Source organism: Epinephelus moara, chromosome 6, assembly GCF_006386435.1.
Source record: "Epinephelus moara isolate mb chromosome 6, YSFRI_EMoa_1.0, whole genome shotgun sequence".
Lineage (NCBI taxonomy): Eukaryota > Metazoa > Chordata > Actinopteri > Perciformes > Serranidae > Epinephelus > Epinephelus moara.
The window spans coordinates 23349315-23367790 of NC_065511.1; the positions used below are offsets into that span (position 1 = coordinate 23349315).

The following is an 18476-nucleotide window of genomic DNA, read 5'->3' on the forward strand; positions in this document are numbered from 1 at the left end:
TTTATCACGGTGTAAAAAGGAAATTAACAAAACAGTATTTGATCAGTGTTTATCTTTAGCTTTCTCCACGAATTTTTAGGGGTGGGGGGAAAAAAATCGATACAGCACAGTATAACAATATTTTGCAGTAGGTTCAACAAAACAAGATGGAGGCACCTGAGAAAGAAATTAGAAATTTGCTATCGGCGTTCAAATCAAACATCTGGACTTGTTTTGGATTTTTTAACACAGAAGAAAAGGCAGACTTGTATATGATAGATGCAATTTGCAAGCAGTGTCATATGAGAATATAAAAAACTCTGAGAATACTACGAATATTGGGGGTTCACCTCACAAGCCACCATAGAGAGAGCGTTAGCTGCTGACAGCCAAGCTAATGCTAAACCGGCTCTGCCGAAAAATCAACCAACACTGGACTTAGCTTGACAAACCTACCATCCAGCTCTGAGAGAGCTGATGAAAAAACACATTCCATCACCTACTTCATGTGCAAGGATCTGTGTCCATACAGCGTTGTTGAAAACGAAGGCTTTTGATACATGCTAAAAACACAAGAGCCAAGGTATGTGACTCTGTACTGACATCTTTCACCAACAATGCCATACCCAAGCTCTACAGAGAAGTGAAGCATGAAGCTGAGGAATCTTTGAGTACTGCAGGAGGGGTGGCATTAACTTGTGACGCCTGAACTTCAAGGTCAGTGGATTCATATGAGACCATAACTGCACATTATCTCACAGAGAAGTGGCGACTGCTGTCTCACGTTCTCCAAACTAAAGCAGTACACTAAAGTCACACTGGAGCAAACATTGCAGACCTCCTGCAAAATGCAGCACAAGAATGGGGGATTGCCAACAAAAACCTTTTCGTTGTGACACACACTTCTAACATGGGTGTTGCCATTCAGTTACCGGGATACCTGCATGAGAGGTGTTTCACTCATGCATTTAATCTGGCCTCTCAGAGGGCTTTAAATCTGCCAACAGTTCAGTTTGTCAGGTGTATGCAGCATTTATGACATGTTTTATGATGGTGTTGGTCAGTCTGTCTGCTTTGCATCACATTTTGCTGCAATAAAAAAGATTAAAGTCAGATGAACAGACTGAAAACTTTATCTTATGAGGTAAAAAGGATGTTAACAAAGTTTTCCTTTGGTGAAATAATTTGCAGTTGGAAAAAAAGGTAACAAAAATCGCAATATATTTTAATCACAAAACTCAGCATATTGTAATGCTATCATATTGTGGCGTAGGTAGCTTGATAATACCATGGGTCTGCTGGCGATTCCCCTCCCTACTAATTGTGCAATCATTTTAATCTTAAGAATTCAAAATAAGTCATTTTGTTTTCCTCTGGGAACCTTGCAAATTGTTTCATTTAAAATAAGCTAAAATAATCAACTTACCACTCGATCATCAGCAGCCGGTTTAAACAATCTTCCCCACATGCTAATACTCCCTTTGAACGCTCCTCTCTGGGCAGCACTGGGCACTCACACTGCATTCTCTTGATGTCTCGATGAGATTTGCTCTTTTTTCTGAAAAAAAATAAATAAATAAATTTAAAAAAATACATTTCAAAGCTCAAACCTGAAAGCACTTGAATGTTTTATTATGAGGTCAGTCTTTGACCAAATAATTTGTTTTGTTAATGAGGGTGGACGACAACTTACCTTTCAGTCAAGTACAGGTTCTCCTCAATCAAGTCAAAGTAAGGGGGCATCTTCTTAGACTTGGCAAAGTCCTTCCATTTATTGGCATCTTGGAAGTCATCCAGTCTGAGTGATGGACGCTGCACCTCAGCTTTGACATGACTTTCTTTAGAGACATCTGCCTCTCCTTGCCGCTCCTTCTTGGCTGCCGGCCCAGCTTCTGCCTCGTTGTCTGAATCTGACTCAATCTCTGGACGCCTTTTCTTGGGAGGGCCCCGGCCCCTGTGGGGTCTAAAATTGTCCTCTCTAGGGGGGTCAGGCACAGCAGAGCCCCTGCTGTTGCTGCTTATTTCATGACCTTGTACAAAGCTTGATGATCCAGGAGTGTTAGGTCCACTGCACTCAGCAGCTGTTTTACTCACTTCAGATAATTTATCCCCACTGTAGTCGTCCTGGTCATTAGTTAGAGAGTCGGGGTGGATTTCACCTGCAAGGTCCTGATGCCAATGTTCATGCATATGGAGGTAGGGTTGTCTGCTAGTCTGTGCGTTTGGGAATTGATGGTTCCAGGTGGCGTTACTCTGCCTGTGCTCCTGTCCCTTAGGAGAGGTTTCTGTCTGTTTAGTGTTTGGTAGCTGTGGGCCGTGACTGCTATCAGGCTGCTGGTATGTACTACTGGGCTGTTCTGGTTGGGAAAAATCCCAACCCAGGCTGAATCCATTCTGGTCATTGATATTGTCAGCATTGGAAAAATCATCATGTTTGTAATGGGAGTATATCTTTTCACCTCTGCTGTTTACAGTGTGCTGTTTGTGCCCTTGCTCACACTGTCTGGAATTATCAAGGCTGTGGGCAGGATCTGTGGCACTTCCATGAGCACTGATGTGACCAGCCATGTAAGGTTGCACACGGATGGAGCTGGAGCCCTCCGAGTGACTGGTGCTATCAATCATATTACTCTGGGATTGACACAGCATGCTGCTATGGGATGAATCGTTAACACCTGCACATAGACCACTGGTCTCCACAATTGCGGAAGAACTCCCCTGCCTTTGTTGTGGGCTAATTTGATTTGAGTCTTCATCAATTTTCACATTCTGCAGTTCTGAACTATTCATTAGACTGCATGGGGAAACTCCTGTGTCCTGTGTATCCACTGTTAGGGAAGAATTCTTTGGCACCACCACCACAGAGTGCAACCGTTTTATAGCCTCGTCGCAATCAGAGTCATACTCGGAGTTGTCACTATCACTGACCTCACTCTGTCCTCCTAATGCATCCTGATTAAGTAATGTTCTCTTATTCGGTTTGCTCTTCTGAGCACCTCCCTTGGATTTTTCTTCATGGTCATCACCATTCCAACTCTGCATCTGTGCAGCTTTGTCAGCTTGTGATGTATCATTTACGTGCAGACGCTCATCTGTGTTTGTTTTTTGAGAGACACTCCATTTTAAGTCACAGTGGTCATTGCTGGTGCTCGCTTGTGAAGGCTCACTTTGGTCTTTGTATTTGTCGGTCACGGATGTGCTGTCTGAGCCGACTTCCTGCTTAGAGATCTCAGTCTGCTTCACCCCTATGGAATGTGTTTTAGCTTCTTGCTGATTAGCATCTTTGATGTCAGAGTCTTGTTGGCTATTGTCTTTCGAAAACTCTATTTTTTTGACAGAGATCACTTTTTTAACAGAAGCCTTACTCTCTGTACAAAGTGTCCTCTGAGAATTATCACTCTCTGAGCTATCCTGCCCAACAATGTCCCACCTGGACTTTTTGGTAGTACTGCTGCTCTTTTTAACAGTATCCACATTTTGCTGTGTCGGCTGATCCTCAGATTCAAGACACGATGAATCCGATTTGAGCGGCAAACTTGCACCAGACGGCTTGTCGACTGTCAAATCTTCAACAATCTCTGGTTTAGTGTTCTGCTGGACATCTTGGGTGACGGGTATATCTGCTGTATCAAGTGAGGATGTTGGCCCTGGTGAACAATCAACAACTTTCTTTTCCTGGTTACACGTTATACTATCATTACTACTGCATGAATTTAAGACAGCTGCATCTGGGTTCACATGTGGTCGCTTATTAGAAGAAAGGCTATCCTTCACATTGGTCAAGTTTTCCAGGGTGACATTTACAAATTTTAGGCTTTCACTAGGAGTTATAGATGAAGCATTTCTATCCTCAACTTCAAGACCTGATTTTGTTTCTTTCGATCTCTTGGATGACGATTCTTGCAAACTCTTATCAGTGCATGAGACCATTTCCTTAAAATCCTGACCACTATGTTCATATCCACCTTGTTGGGAATGAGATTTTTCTTTTTCACTCTGAGAACACGATTCTGTGTTGTTTGCACACGATGGGGTCTTGCCAGGGCTGTGAAATACATCATCTGATTGTCTATCATGTCCACTGGTTTTCACAGTAGATCTAGAAGGGGTCGTCTGCTTTGAGTCTGGCCGACTGGCTTTCTTTTGGGAGTTTTTACAATTCTCTTCTGAGCCAGAGCTTCTGTCAGAGGCCTGTGATTTTCCCTTATGATCTGCCTCAGAGTCACTAGAGCTGCTTTTTTGACGTTTTTCATATGTTTGAGAGTGGGTATGCATACTGGAAGAAGAGGATTTGCTGTTGGTCTCTGACTTGTGATGGGTGCTAGATTTCCGGTAACTGGAGTCCAGATCAGGGGAGCGATTGCGCTGCGAATCAGAGTCTGATAGTCGTTTTGAAGTCCTTTCAGACTTTGACGATTGTGTTCTTTTATCAAACTCTGAAGAGTGAGGAGAATCCGCAGATTTTGAGGTTTTCTCAGGTTTGGAGTAGGAAGATGATTTTGATTCCTTATGTGAGCTTGAATGGGTGGACAATCTACTGGAGTCACTTGTCCTCGTCCTTGTCTTCCTATGGTCATCCTCAGAGTCAGAACTGTCCCGAGTTCTGTCAGTGCGAGAGCGAGAACGTCTTCTCTCTCTGCGTGGAGAACTCCGATGTGATCTCCGATCAGAATCATGATAGTATGACCTTTCGGAGCGTGATCCTCTATCGCCTCTGGTTCTCTCTGACCTGGAGTGAGATGAACTTGTTCGAGACCCTCTCGATCTAGACCGTGATCTGGACCTGGACCTTCTGCGATCTTTGTCTGATCGAGATGAACGTGATGACGTGCGTCTAGAATCACGGTCTGATTTAGAGTAGCTAGAAGACCTTTCATGATTCTCGGACCGCTTGGAGGAACTTTTTTCCTTCTCATCCACATGTGAACCAGAGGAAGACTTTTTTACCTCTTTGCTTCTGCTGTCAGAGTTTGTTTTATTTTTGGAGTCAACTGATTTGTGGCTGGAAGACATCTGGCCTGAATCTGCATCAGATTCTGAGCCAGGGGGAGCACTTCTAGATTGGGACCTGGTTTTCCTTTTGTCTACCTTACTATCCTGCTCAGCACTACTGGAACTCTCTCCTTCTTTTCCTGAGGAAGCAGCTGGCTTCTTGAGACTTGGGGTTACCCTTGTCTCAGGGGCTTCAATGTGAGCATTCTCAGAGGGGTTGACACTGGCGACAGTCTGAGGCTGGGGTGTTGAAAATTCAGTTACACTTTTAGATTTCTGCAGAACCTGCAATTCAGGGGATTGCGGGTCCTCTGGCACAACAGATGTCGGTTTCTCTTCAGTCACAGAGACACTGAGAATTTGCTTTTTGAAATGCATTTTTGCTAAGCCTGTTTTCAGTTTAGTGGCTGAGGAGACTGGTGTTTGAGAAGGTATCTCTGTTACTGATGTTGGCACCATGGGTGTCTGGTTTTGCTCAGTTTTGCTGTCCGTATTCTGCCCTCCTTTGTCTGAGGTTGCCTGTGGCAAGGCAGCGTTGGGCTCAGTGACAGACTTGTCAGGACTGGCGGGGATGAAGAACAGGCTCTGCAGTGGCTTCTTGGTTTGTGAGAAGCTGAAGGATACTTTCTGACGGCCCTGATCCTCTAGGTTGACCTTCATCTTGGTCCCTTTAGGCAAGAGACGGTTGGATAGCATGACTCTGGGAGACAGGCTTTTGATTAGAGCTGCCTTGGATAGGCCCTCCACCTTTACCTACAATAAAAAAGAGACCAATTGTAACTTGAGTTCTTTTGAAAATCATGAAGTTAGACATAAGGGTCTTTAACGCTACTTAAAACTTACCGAAGCATCACTCCCCTCCTGTCTGCGGTAAAGAGGAGCATCATGGGAACATAAAAAAGAGAAGATGGACAGACATTAATGTACACTGTTCAAGTTCTCTGTCTTGTATTTTTTTTGACAATTTCAAAATAAGCAGATGGGATATATGAATCCAGAACTCTCACTTCTCTCTGGGTTGTAAACATGTCCCTGAACATAATGTGTGTGCCTCTAACTGTTAATGACTTCGAAGCACAACATCTGCTGCCCAATCTACAACAGTGTTAGGTGTACTTTTTCTACCAACTGCTTGTGTAACTCTGTTTTCCCAAATCTTGAAATGCAAGCCTGTTTCATTGTTAAAAAGCATACTTAAGATTTGTCTCAAAGTTTATGTAAAGAAAATACTTAAATATAGAATCCATTTTTGAGTTCTATCTAAACTATTTTTCTCATTTACATATTATGGAGAGTGACAGGAAAAAGGGGGAACAACTGACATGCAACAAAACTCATAGGATTGACACCAACTCATGACAGTCATAACATAGTATGTGTGTAGGCTACATGCTCAACTTGGTGCAGTGACAAACAGACAGTGACTGGAAGTAATGGATTTGAATGGCAGGTAAATGACAGGAAGAACTCCTGTGACTGTCAGGTTCACTGGCCTATTGATTGCACCTATAGTGGGTTATACGAAACTTTACACGAAGAACAAACCATTGGAATAGCTGAGCAATAACCTGAATACAAAAAAAATAAACATTTGTTATTTATTTAAACTGAAGAATAACAAAGCTTTTATGTGGTCTGATGATGGTGGTAAAAAAAATCTGTATTCTCCATGAAAATGTATCAATATAATGGTGTTTCTTGCTCTACAGTACATAAATACTGCATGAAGTTGATGATTTTGAATATTTTATCCACTAAACCTTGAGGCCAAGAGCTAAACTGCTTTGTTCTGAGGACAGGATGATAAAACAGCTCAGTTTAAAATACACATATTCATCAAAGGGCCACACTGGATATCATAAAAACACAGTGTTAAATTGAATCCAATCTGGATTATAATGATTCCTGCCAAGAAATATCCCTTTTGCGTTTGATCTAGCTTAACCATTTTGGAGCTTGATTCTCTAATGCCGAAGACCTAACTCCAGTTATAACACCAGTGCCTTGCTCGATAGCACGAGCATAACAGGTGTGGAAGAAAACTGATACAGATGTAGGAAACCCATGTAAACATGAAAACAACATGCACAAGATGGACAGGAATGTTATTCGACCCCAGGACCAGTCTCTTATTGTGAGGCTACAGTGCTTAACAATGAGCCAACATGTAGAGAAAGTCAAACAATAGACCTTTTGTTAGGGCTGATGATAACCACATCACCGCAATACCACTGTCATGTGACACTACCGTGGTGATGAAATCATCATCGACTTGCTGCTTTTATTTTTGTTTTTATTTTGAGTTGATAAAATAAATTTATTGAAACATGCACAACTTTGGCTCTGATGCAGCCCCTCTGTCTAAAGCCACCCCTCTGTAGCCTTGCTCAATGTACCACCCAAAGCACTTTCTGATTGGTTACATGTCTCTATGCTGCAGCATGTATTACTGAAGCTGTAGTTAAGATCACAATCTCTTGGGGCATTGGCAGTAAACAGTAAAAACATAGTGATATGTTGCTTTTTCGTCACGGTACCAAAAAAAAAACCTTTAGCATCACAGCCCTGCTTTTTGTTAACTACAAAACATTAAAATATGTGTCTATTGAAATAGCTTCCACAGTAATAGCCTAGCTTACAAGACATGCATTCATGGTCTTAAACTTTTCATATCATACCTAATTTAGCAAAGATTAGACTAAGTGTATCACATAAAAAATGATGCAGCATTCACTTTTCCAGAACACTAGCGAATATCGGTGTTGATGGGATGAACATGAGTTTAACCAGCTTTGTGATTCTGTGAAGTACTCTTCTATCTATTTTATTCATATGTATTCTTAACGCTAAACCTGAGTATGCAGACCTTAACTATGCCCCCAAACTATAAACAATATGTAGAGTATAAATATCTGTGAGGGTCCTTTAACAAGGGTGGAAATAAGCCCCAACTCGTATCATATAACTTGATTGTCTACATTGTTGAGCTAGCAACTGGTGCTAAAACAAACACACACACAAAGTAAAAAAGCAGTGGAAGATTAAAGAAATCATAAAAAAACAAGGAAACATAAATGTAAGTGTTCAGCATGTAAGCTGGATGAATAATTAGGTTTTTGTCCCTCCTTTTGTCCTATAAAAGTGTGTGTGTTTTCCTTAGGGTAGGCTCAATATGGGTGCTGGGCAACAATTGGGTCATTTAATCCTTTGAGGTTTCCTTTTTTCTCTGTGACCTTCAAAATGAGACACTTCTGCTGTGACGTTGTGTTACATAGAAAGGGACCGAGCAGCTTACTGTCAAATGATTAATGGACTGGGCCTACTGAACCAAAAACGTAATGTTTTTATCTTGATGTTGCAGAAATACCTTACACCAAATATAGAAACGTTATTCCAACTGTGATGCAGATATGTTTCATGCTCCAAGCTCATAAAATAAACGGTGACGATGACTGAACTTAATATCCAAAAGCAAGCACTGTGGTCATCCATCGCTGACACATGGTGACATAAACTGATACCTGACCACAGGATCTGACATTATCTCTCTTAAAATTTCCTCTGTTCCTAATGCTGTCATTTAGTTCATGCAAAATACTTAAATTACATATCTTTACTTTTTATTTTGAGGTGTTTCTACCATTGCATATTACAGTCACAGGCACTAACATACTATATACTGTATGTGGCTAAAATTGCACAAAACACAACCTATGACATGTTATCCGATATCTAAATAGAAAAAAAAGAGCCCAAAACATTTTGCAGAGGACAGTCTTGTAGTTTTAATTGTCACATAACTAGATGCCAGATATGTCTGCACAGACTGCATCCAAAACAGCCTACAATTTAGACACCATGCTAATATAATTTCCAGTTTTATATGAAACTACTTTAAACAAGGCATACACTGTGAGTTTGTGCTGTCTAATACCTGATCTCTGACTTCAGCAGAGTGTCCATTGAGAAACTCGTCTAGGATTAGTAGGCCTGAAGAGGCTGCTGGCCAAGAATAATCCAAAATCAGAGAAATGAGCCCTCCACAGTGACGCCACACCTGACAAAAAGAAAGATAGGGTTGCAATGAACTGAGTCTTGCTTGTCCACAACAGCTTACTCTGTTAGGAACTTCTATAATTTTGACATCATCAAATAGAGAAAATCAACTTTATGGTTGACAATCTACATGATAGTGTTTAATAGTGGCTGAGGCTTCTGCAAAACACACTATATATATGTGTACACCATGTCAAAAAGTAAGTGGTGTCACATGCATTCAACCGTTAAGTGTTTGTGACTTCTGCAGACGTCCCTTTCCTGAGATCCCTGTTATCTATCGTTGCAATGTGGCAGAGATACCAGCTGCACGTTTTAATATTGATGTCTGCTGTGGGGCAAGGATTCCCTCTTTTCTCGGCTTGGTGGGCTGGTAATCTCTCTCTACTGCTGTCGCTTTAGTTGCATCATAGCAACAACAAAAGTAACAGGATGCATTCACCTATGGTTTATAAATAGCACTACCCTGGTCGAGGATAGATGGAAACATGGATGCAGGGGGAGAGGAGGACATGCATCTCATCATTAGACATGTAAAGCACAAGCAAATGGCCTACTGAAAACAAAGACTGTCTTGACGATGAGGATTTGGGTGAAAGAACACATCGACACTGATGAAAACAAACGGTGACTGATTTGAAGCAAACAAGGAAACTAACTAAAGCATGGCCTGTGCGGGAGAACTGGATGCAGCCAAAACATGGCCTTTAAAAGATGGCTCTCCCCACTGTGAAAACGAGCAGTGGGTGTATGGGAAACCTATCAATTTAGTTAAATATTTCATCACGATTTATTATCTAGTCACACTACATCATTTATACAAGTTGTTAGCGGGCAGTTGAGGTGACATAAACTTAGCTATACCACTGTGGCGCTGGTTTATCAAAAATTATCAGAAGCAGCTAGGCTAACTTAGGTAAGCTAACGTTAACAGAGAGCTTTCGTGTGCCATCTTTAAAGATAGCTGTAGCTTGTGTATTGCTAAGTATAGGCATTGCTGTTAATGTTGACTAGCAAATAATTATATGCTTGGGAATATAATTTGTGACGTTTAACAGGGGGTTTGGTTGCGCAGTAGAGGTAAACAAACCTTTGTTTGTTAACGAAGACGGCTAACGTTAGCCGAGGAACTCTACTAGCATCAGGAGCTAAAGCTAGCTAGGTTAGCTAACTCGCACCGTACTAGCAGCCACTATGCTAACGACACTGTTGTTAAGTTGTGATTTATCTATCGATCTTTGACACATATGTGAAGTCAAAGTGATGAATTACTCGACCAGTGTGGAAGCTTGTTACTTTTCTGAGTGAACCAAAAAGCAGGGATGGTTTGATGATACGTTTCCGTTTGAGGGGATAATGGACTCGCACACTCGAGTCTGTGCGACCGGCTTTAAGCATGCTAGCTAACGTTACTGATGTTTTGTCTTACTTGTGTGTAGTAAGATGGCTAAATCACAATTAACACAACGCTAAGTGAAAATCAGCGGCTCTCGTAGTACTTACTTTACGAAGTGCTTAAGGTCACAAGGTTCCCCCATCCTCGAAATCACCGGTAATCGACCCTTTGTAAAACATCAAGCAACGACGTCAAATCCATACGGAGCTGTCGGAAATGATCGTCGGCCAGCTCCACTGCTGCTGCTGCTGCTGCGCCCCAGCTTCAGCCTGGGTGAGTGCTGGTACTATCGAGCTAGCATGAGCTCACTTGAGTTAGCCAGAAGTTAAGAGGAGAGATCCTAGAACACAAGCGATCGCGAAAACCAAGCGCCAGAAAGTGTCTCAATTTGGTCAACCTGTAAATTACAGCAAGACTGACAACCCGATCTGCTTGGAAGATGATGAACATATCTTTTAGGATACCTTTTATTCCACACACTGATCCTCACAGTGTCTCTGTGGCTGTGGCTGCTGTGTTCAACAACATCACATGATGTGGGAACATAGCTGGCGCGAACCCTGGAGCGCACTGCGGGTCCGAGCGATCAACAACAAGCAACTTACTAAATAAAACGTATACAGATAAAATAAATTAAAAAAAAGAATATAAACCACTTGTGTCCAAGCCTTTCCTTAGGGACCCACTGAGTAAACTGAGGACTCCTGACCAAGTGACACATTTTATGGAATATGATTTCATAATCAACAATCATTTAACTTAATTCAGTTTAATAGAACTTAATTTATCCCAAAGGAAATTCTTGTGCCAGAGAATGCTTCAAATTACAGTAACACTGAATACAGTGACAACCATTAACTTCACAACCAGAACAACCAGTGGGTTCCCCGGGGTCAGGGTCACTCACTGGGCCCAGTTTTAAAAACAAAAGTATTAAAAATCTGGCAAGATAGTCAAATTTACAAGATAAGAAATATTTTAAAGGAGCAAAGCATAAACCAGTGCATAACAGAGTAACAATATATGCAATAGGCTTGTTCTTTGACAGTTTGTTATCTTCTTCCTGATGCTTGGTCATTGTTCAGTTGGCTCTTTGGTTGTTTTAACTGCTTGCTTTTGTATTGCATTATGAGGCTGTTTAGCAAAAAGCGAAGGCTTTGTGGAAAGAGTTTGCGTTCAGGTCTTCACCATGCCCTGTATCCTGTGAAGTTTATATCTTTAATAATAATAATAATAATGATAATAATCTAAACTTAAAATAATCATATAGCGGTTACTACTATATTACCCCTTATAATCAAAAAGGCCTTGTGACCCCCCATGAACTTGTATTGACCCTGGGTGAGAGAAGGGACCCCCAGGTTTGGAACCACTGCCTAAATGACAAAATAGAGAGGGGCAGATGACCAAAACTAAGTGAAAGGGAAATAACATTACTTGGTCTGCACTGAATAAAAAGAACCTCTATACAGAAAACTCTCAGACTCAAACAGTCGATGAGCCTACTTGACACATGACAAATTTCATATACTGACAAGATGCAGCTGTCTTGATACTTAATTTGTGCACCTTGCATAACATAACATAACATAACATAACATAACATAACATAACAAAGGTTTTCTAGAGATCTCAACAATACAGTCTACGTTCTAAACATGAGCTTGCTCTCTTGAAATAAATCTATGTTTTCGATACTCAGTCTAAATTGTCGCTACCATGTTTTGTGTTGATCTGAAGAAATGCTGCAAGCCAGATCCTTGTGGTACCAGCTGTTACATACTGTGGAAGGATTTGACTTGGACTGAATGTTATTACAGAACTCAAGGAAAACTTAAAACGTGTTGATAGTATAGTAGCTTCAGTGTAGAAAGAGACTGACTGATGGACAGGGCGGTAAAAGTGGGTATGACGTGGAGCATCAGAAGTCTGTTGGAGAAAGGGGACATGTAGTAACATATTTACACATTTATTTAATTATTTACACCAAACAGGTTTAATATTTAGTGCTTCATAAAATAATGGTATTACATACTCCGGTACAGTAGAGGGCGGCATTCACCTTTTACATTGGTTTGCAGCCAGTCGGATGTAAAGGAGAAGAAGAAGAAGTAGTAAATGACGCAGAAGCCGTAGAAGAAGAAGATCATCCCGTACGTTTAGACGAGAAACGAGAGTGACACGAAGCTAAACTTAACCGATCTGAATCTATCGGCTATTCTATTTTTTTAGGGGAACCTGTGCTTGTCAATTGTGTAAGTTTTGTCGCTGGTTAGGTAGCAATACTGTGGAGTTGATAAAAAATATTTTTTTTATAACCGCATGTCGGTGTTGGCCGTCACACGAGCTAACGCTAACGCTAAAGCTACAGGCCTGGTTGACGACATGGCTAACGGCAGCTAAGCGCGACATTTTCCTGTGCTTTGTTTGATTAACAAGGACGTTTGTAATGTTCTCCATCTTCCTAGCCATTGAACCGAGTTAACCAAGTTAAATTGGACACAGTGTTACTTTGAGTTGCCGCAGATGGCGTTCTGGATGAAATGCGGGGCGACGAGAAGGCCATGGGTGTTGAATGAAGTAACGTTACCGTATTTCTGGTTAGCTAAGCTGAGGTGGTGTGTGGCGGTGTTCCTCGGTGCAACTTAATTCCCTCATGGTGGTTTTAACTATGTAGATAGTCAACTCGGGAGCCGTGGCTACGTCTCACTGATATGATTTGCTAACCAGCTCGTTTTTCTCGTTGAATAATTTGCAATTGTGTGACGGGTAGTTAGCAGGTGGCTAATGGTGGGCTGTCGAAGCTAAAGCTAGCTAGCCTGAGGTTTCGGTGCTAGTGACGATTGTGGCACTTAATGAGGTAGGTGTTGTGTTTCCAACATAGCAAGAGTTGACGATAGTTGATTTTGTGTAATGCCTGAGTTTGTGGTGCAGTTGAATTGATTTAGACCTTTGCCAGCTCTTTGGTGCAGTATGGTGCGGTATCTGATGGCTGTATCTGTAGACATGTTATGGCCTGATTTAAAAAAAAAAAAAAAAAAAAAAAAAAGTTGAATTGCTGTTTGATCACATTGTATTTATTTTGGACTTTGGTTCAGAGGTCCGGTACCATGCAGCAAGCCATATCAAAATGAATACTTGCCTTGTTGCAAGAACTTAAAGAACCATACAAGTGGCTTTGTGCCGTCAGTCTATTAAATCTGGTGTGCTAAGAATATACATAACTGATAACCATTTACAAATTCATGTGCCCCTGATTTTAAAATGCATTTTTCTTATTTTCCATTGGCTCATTGGTTTCAGTCTAGAACCTTGCATAGAGTTGACACTACTCAAGTTAGCTAACATCACTGTAAAACACATCCACACTGAGTTTTTTTCCACAGTGTTAAAATAGCCTAATGATTTGTGAATCCTTACTGGGGGTGCGTGTACATACTGAAGTGAAGGTCTAATTATAGAATCCAGCCATTCAGCTGCTGCATAGTATTGCATGTATGAGCTATGATGGTTGGAAACTCAAGAGGGAATACAAATGATCATGGAGAATGAATGTAGTAAAAACTTGTTATAGATTTGACAGTTGCATAAAATGCTCTATGTAAATAGTTTTGCAGATTAAAGAGTAAAAGACAGTTGTGGCCACATCATGGCACATAAATGCACCCAAATATCATGATGAAGAACTCCAATGAGAAGACAAATATAATTTCTGTGGAACGACTCTAACACTGTATCAGTTTGTGCTAAAGTAGGAAGAGGAGGAAATGTTGCTGAGGCAAACAGAAACATGGTGTATCACATGGAGCAGAGACTCTCCAAGCCAAACTAGTTGTAAGTGGGAAATCTTTCCTACAAATCAGTCTAATACATAACTGCACAGCCATGGAAATAAGTCCTGGGATAAAAAAATAGTATGACAAGCAAAATCGCAGTTACTGGGGTCACAGACGATGTGTGTTTCTGCGAGTGAAGCACTCAAACATTTTATTTTGAAAATTTCAACAATTTGGCCAAATGCTTATTTAAAATCTGGCTTCATGCTCTGGTAAATAAGTGTTACTAATGTAAAGATAGTATTTATGTAGTTTAAATGTGCAAAACCACTCATATGGTTCTTTACCACACTATGATAGTAAAATTTACCAAACAAAATCATGTAATAATGGTTGTAATTGTCAGCTTTGGTGCTTTTTGGTGTTTGTTTCCTGAGTGACAGATTTAGAGTTGGATCGTAGTCTGTGCTGATGTAGCGAATATAAATACCTTGTAGATACTGTGCCATGATAACAGTGATATTGTCCTTGCTGGTGGTAGCTGTGTCCCAGTTGAAGAACGGTCTTCTTCCAAGTCTGAATTTGAAGACCCAATTTATGATGGATCAACAAGCCTGTCTCATTCCAAAGGCTTCTCCAAATGCATTGGAAAAATACTCGATGCAAGTTTAACCCTTGAGTTATTGATTGCTGTGTTGGCTGAATAAGTGGAAACTTTTGGTGGTAAACTTGAAAATTTCGGACCTACATTTGTTCTGCGCAGCACCTGGATGCGGAATTCATGTTGGGGAAGGTTTGTGAATGTGAAATGATGGCTATGGTGACTACTCTGTGGACTGTTGCATTCTGGAAAGTGACAAATTGTCAGTCTAATAACCCTCTGGAGGCAACAACTTTATCAGCTATTATCAGCTGTCTTGTCAAACGAGTGGCCTTTGTCATATTCTGTTTGCAAGATTGATATTTAATATTACTGATTTTTAGGTCAACTTAAATCTAACTGTTTTAGCTGGATTATATGTGATTAATCTGAATAGTTAACCCCATGGTATGAGTGATTAAAAGGGTCTGATAAAGTTTATCTGCGGTGAAAAGGTGAATGATTGTTCCAGAGAGATTGTGTTGATTTGTGTATTTGGACTTAATGCCATATGGTCCTTGTTAAGCCAGTGTCCTACTGCATTTTTAAATGCATTGGTGTTTGCAAAAATATCTGGAAGATGTTGAATTCATGTGTTGTAAAGTGGTGAGTCTTGCGAGAAACTTGATTGAATATGAAGTGAATACAATTTGGGTTGGATTTGTTTGGAAAGTGGTCTTCAGTTTATATTTTACTTTCTATGTTGAGTTGTTGTGTTGGGCCATTTCAAAAAAGGGCAGATGCGTTGATTTTGTGTTTTGGGACTTTGCGCTGTAGAGTGTGAGCCACAGTATATATTTAATTGCTATGTTATTTTCACCAATTTGAATTTCTTGTCCATTTTAAAAGCGGTTGCTGTGGACATTTATCATAATAGTGTCCCTTGCCTCTGATGTCAATTGTCTCACATTGCTATTCTAGTTCAGTGGTGTTTTAGTGGAGTGCCAGGAAATTGAGGTTGAGCTAGAGGAGCTCTGTCGGCAATAATGCTATTCTATACCCCTCTGTCTGCAGGTGCTGTTGTTTGTACTTCAGCATGGCGGTCGTCATCCGTTTACAGGGACTAAGAGTCACAGCAGGTTCTAAGGATATTCGCAAGTTCTTCACTGGCCTCAGAATTCCAGATGGAGGGGTGCATATAATTGGTGGCGAGCGAGAGGAAGCTTTCATTATCTTTGCTTCCGATGAAGATGCAAGAAGAGCCATGACACGGTCCGGAGGTTGCATTAAGGGTTCACCAGTTACATTGCTGCTAAGCAGTAAAACAGAGATGCAGAACGTGCTTGAAAGAAGTACAGCAAATGCAGAGCTAGATCAGAAGAGACGCTTTGAGGAGAATGCAAGACGTGCTGCAAGATCTGTGGACCCTGAGGTGGGCAGGAGATCAAGTAGCAGATCTGATTATACCCCTCCACCCCAGCACCAGAGGGCCTTAAACACAACTGATGACTTTGTGTATGTGTTTCTGAAAGGAATGCCTTTCTCTGTTACTGAAACGGAAGTCAGTGACTTTTTCAGTGGTTTACTTATAGATGAGATGCTCCTAATGAAAAATGTAAATGGTACAAAAAATGGGACAGGTTTCGTCAAATTTGCAACAAGAGAGGATGCAATTGAAGCCCTGAAGAGGGATAGGAAATACATTGGGTCAAGGTATGTGGAGATTTCCACAACAACAGCAGATGATTGGCGTCGGGCTACTGGTAAAGTGTCAATGGCTACCAACATGGGTAACAGCTTTGAAAGGGACAGATCCCCTATTCGCCATCAGAGGAATCCACATCATGCAAGGTCACAATCACCTTTGGCTCCGAGGACCGTTGCTCCTCCCGATGAGGAGTACTGTGTCTTGGTTGAAAATCTGTCCTATGCAGTGGAAAAACAAGACATAAAAAGGCTTTTTCGTAACGCAAAGCTTGAGGATGACCAGATCCTGCACTTAATTGGCAGTGATGGGAGAAGAACGAGATCTGCATTCGTGCTTTTCAAGAGTTTGCGTGACTATTGTGATGCCTTAAGTCCTGAAAAAAGGCTTTTTTTGAACCGATGGATTTATACCCGGCCAATCTCAAGGGAGAAAATGATCACCCTTCTGGAATCTCAAAGCAATGATGCTGGTCCTCCTGGAAACCCTGAAATGTTTCAGGAGAGGCCTTCATCTTACCCCAGAGAGCAGCATGACTCGGAGAAGACGTGCCTGTTTGTGAGGAACCTGCCATTTGATGTACGGAAAGTTGAGATCATGGACTTCTTCCATGGGTTTAATATCACAGAGGACAAGGTGTGTGTGCTGCGCGACCATGAAGGTGCTGGAGTTGGGAAGGCTTTGGTACACTTCCGGTCGGAGGCGGAGGCTATGAGGGCACTCTCTCTCAATGGACAAAGGTTTCTTGGGTCAGAAGTCATACTGAAAGCAATTACACATTCACAGATGCGACAGTTGAGCGTTGAGCCACCAATGGCGCAAGAGCCATTTGTGCAAGAGCCACTGCAGAGAGAGGAGCGGTACTCTGGAAGGAGAGGCGAGGCGTCCTATCGTGAGATTGAGTACCCTGACTTTAGCAGTCCTCAAGACGGTAATATACCAATTACCAATGCACGGGCTGACAGCTTTGGAGGCGGTGATTTTGAGCCTCATGCAGGAGGCTCATATGCATCACAAGACAGAGGTAATGGCTTTCGTGGTGGCTTTGGTCCCTCTGTGCAGCACTTTGACACTCCCACCTGTGTACAGCTACTTAACTTGCCATTCCAGATCAGAAATGAAGAAATCTATGACTTTTGCTATGGATATCGCATTATCCCTGGTTCTGTCTCACTGCAGTACGATCAAAGTGGAAAATCTAAAGGCTCTGCGACTGCAGTATTTGAGTCCCGTCAGGAGGCGTTGACAGCAATTGAGGAACTGAGTGGAAGACCAATAGGTCCAAGAAAAATACAGCTACTGCTTGTGTAAATGTCACATTGCTTTTCCTGACACCTAACATGCCCTGGTAGTGTAGTTTGGACAAGAACAGTTTTGATTGAAGGGAAGTCACAACACCTGATGTGATCTAGTAGTGAGGTTTGAACATTTAGACAGTGTTGATTGAAACAAAGTTCATTTAAAGGAAGCAATGGCCTTTCTTTCTTTTTTTAACATGACTCTTTATTTCTTTTTTTGTTTGTTTTGATGCCCTTGCTTTGTACGATTGTAAATAGTTAATTTGTGGCATATAGGTTTTCCCTAATTGCACTTTTTATTTAAAATTGTGATTAGGCAATGTAGTCAGTTGCTTAAATATGGGTTTTGTAGCCAGTGCTCATGTTAAAGTGAATTCAATTTTTTGTTTCCTCATTGAAATGTTTTTGTTCAGTTTGACTTGCAACGCTGTGGAAAAATGCATGTAAATTTCAATTTACTGTGGTTGTTGTGAAGTGTTGTTTTTATAAAAATGCATACCTTCGAATTGTCGTTTTTTTTCTTCACAGATCTTTTACAGTATAAACACATTTTGCTTGACACAAACCTTATGTATAGATGCAGTTTAATTTCCAAATAAAAAGAACCAGTTACTGACAACTAAGGTAAGGTTCTTGAAGTGGTTTTCTGCAGTCATGATAGAGTCATGATTAGTGTTAAGTGGGGATATACAGT

The 18476-nt window shown here is 41.2% G+C and overlaps 2 protein-coding genes across 3 annotated transcripts in view; one reads left to right on the forward strand and one right to left on the reverse strand.

Annotated features, from left to right (window-relative positions):
- The window catches only part of setd2 (SET domain containing 2, histone lysine methyltransferase), a 23640-nt gene extending 12680 nt beyond the window's left edge, over nt 1-10960 (reverse strand). Inside the window, exons 1-5 of one of the 2 annotated variants that reach the window (XM_050045741.1) lie at nt 10531-10960; nt 8906-9028; nt 5815-5836; nt 1673-5724; nt 1406-1537 (exon numbers count right to left, since the gene is read on the reverse strand). In XM_050045741.1, the coding sequence (XP_049901698.1) occupies nt 1406-1537; nt 1673-5724; nt 5815-5836; nt 8906-8934 (4235 nt within the window). In that variant the 5' untranslated portion in view covers nt 8935-9028; nt 10531-10960. The remainder of the gene's footprint in view (nt 1-1405; nt 1538-1672; nt 5725-5814; nt 5837-8905; nt 9029-10530) is intronic. The other variant, XM_050045740.1, reaches the window with a different exon arrangement.
- Nucleotides 10961-12524: 1564 nt separating this feature from the next.
- Nucleotides 12525-18288, forward strand: rbm12bb (RNA binding motif protein 12Bb). The gene is made up of 2 exons (XM_050046463.1): nt 12525-12678; nt 15854-18288. Exon 2 carries the CDS (start codon nt 15876-15878, stop codon nt 17793-17795), a length of 1920 nt encoding a protein of 639 aa, XP_049902420.1. The 5' UTR covers nt 12525-12678; nt 15854-15875; the 3' UTR covers nt 17796-18288.
- Nucleotides 18289-18476: the final 188 nt, after the last annotated feature.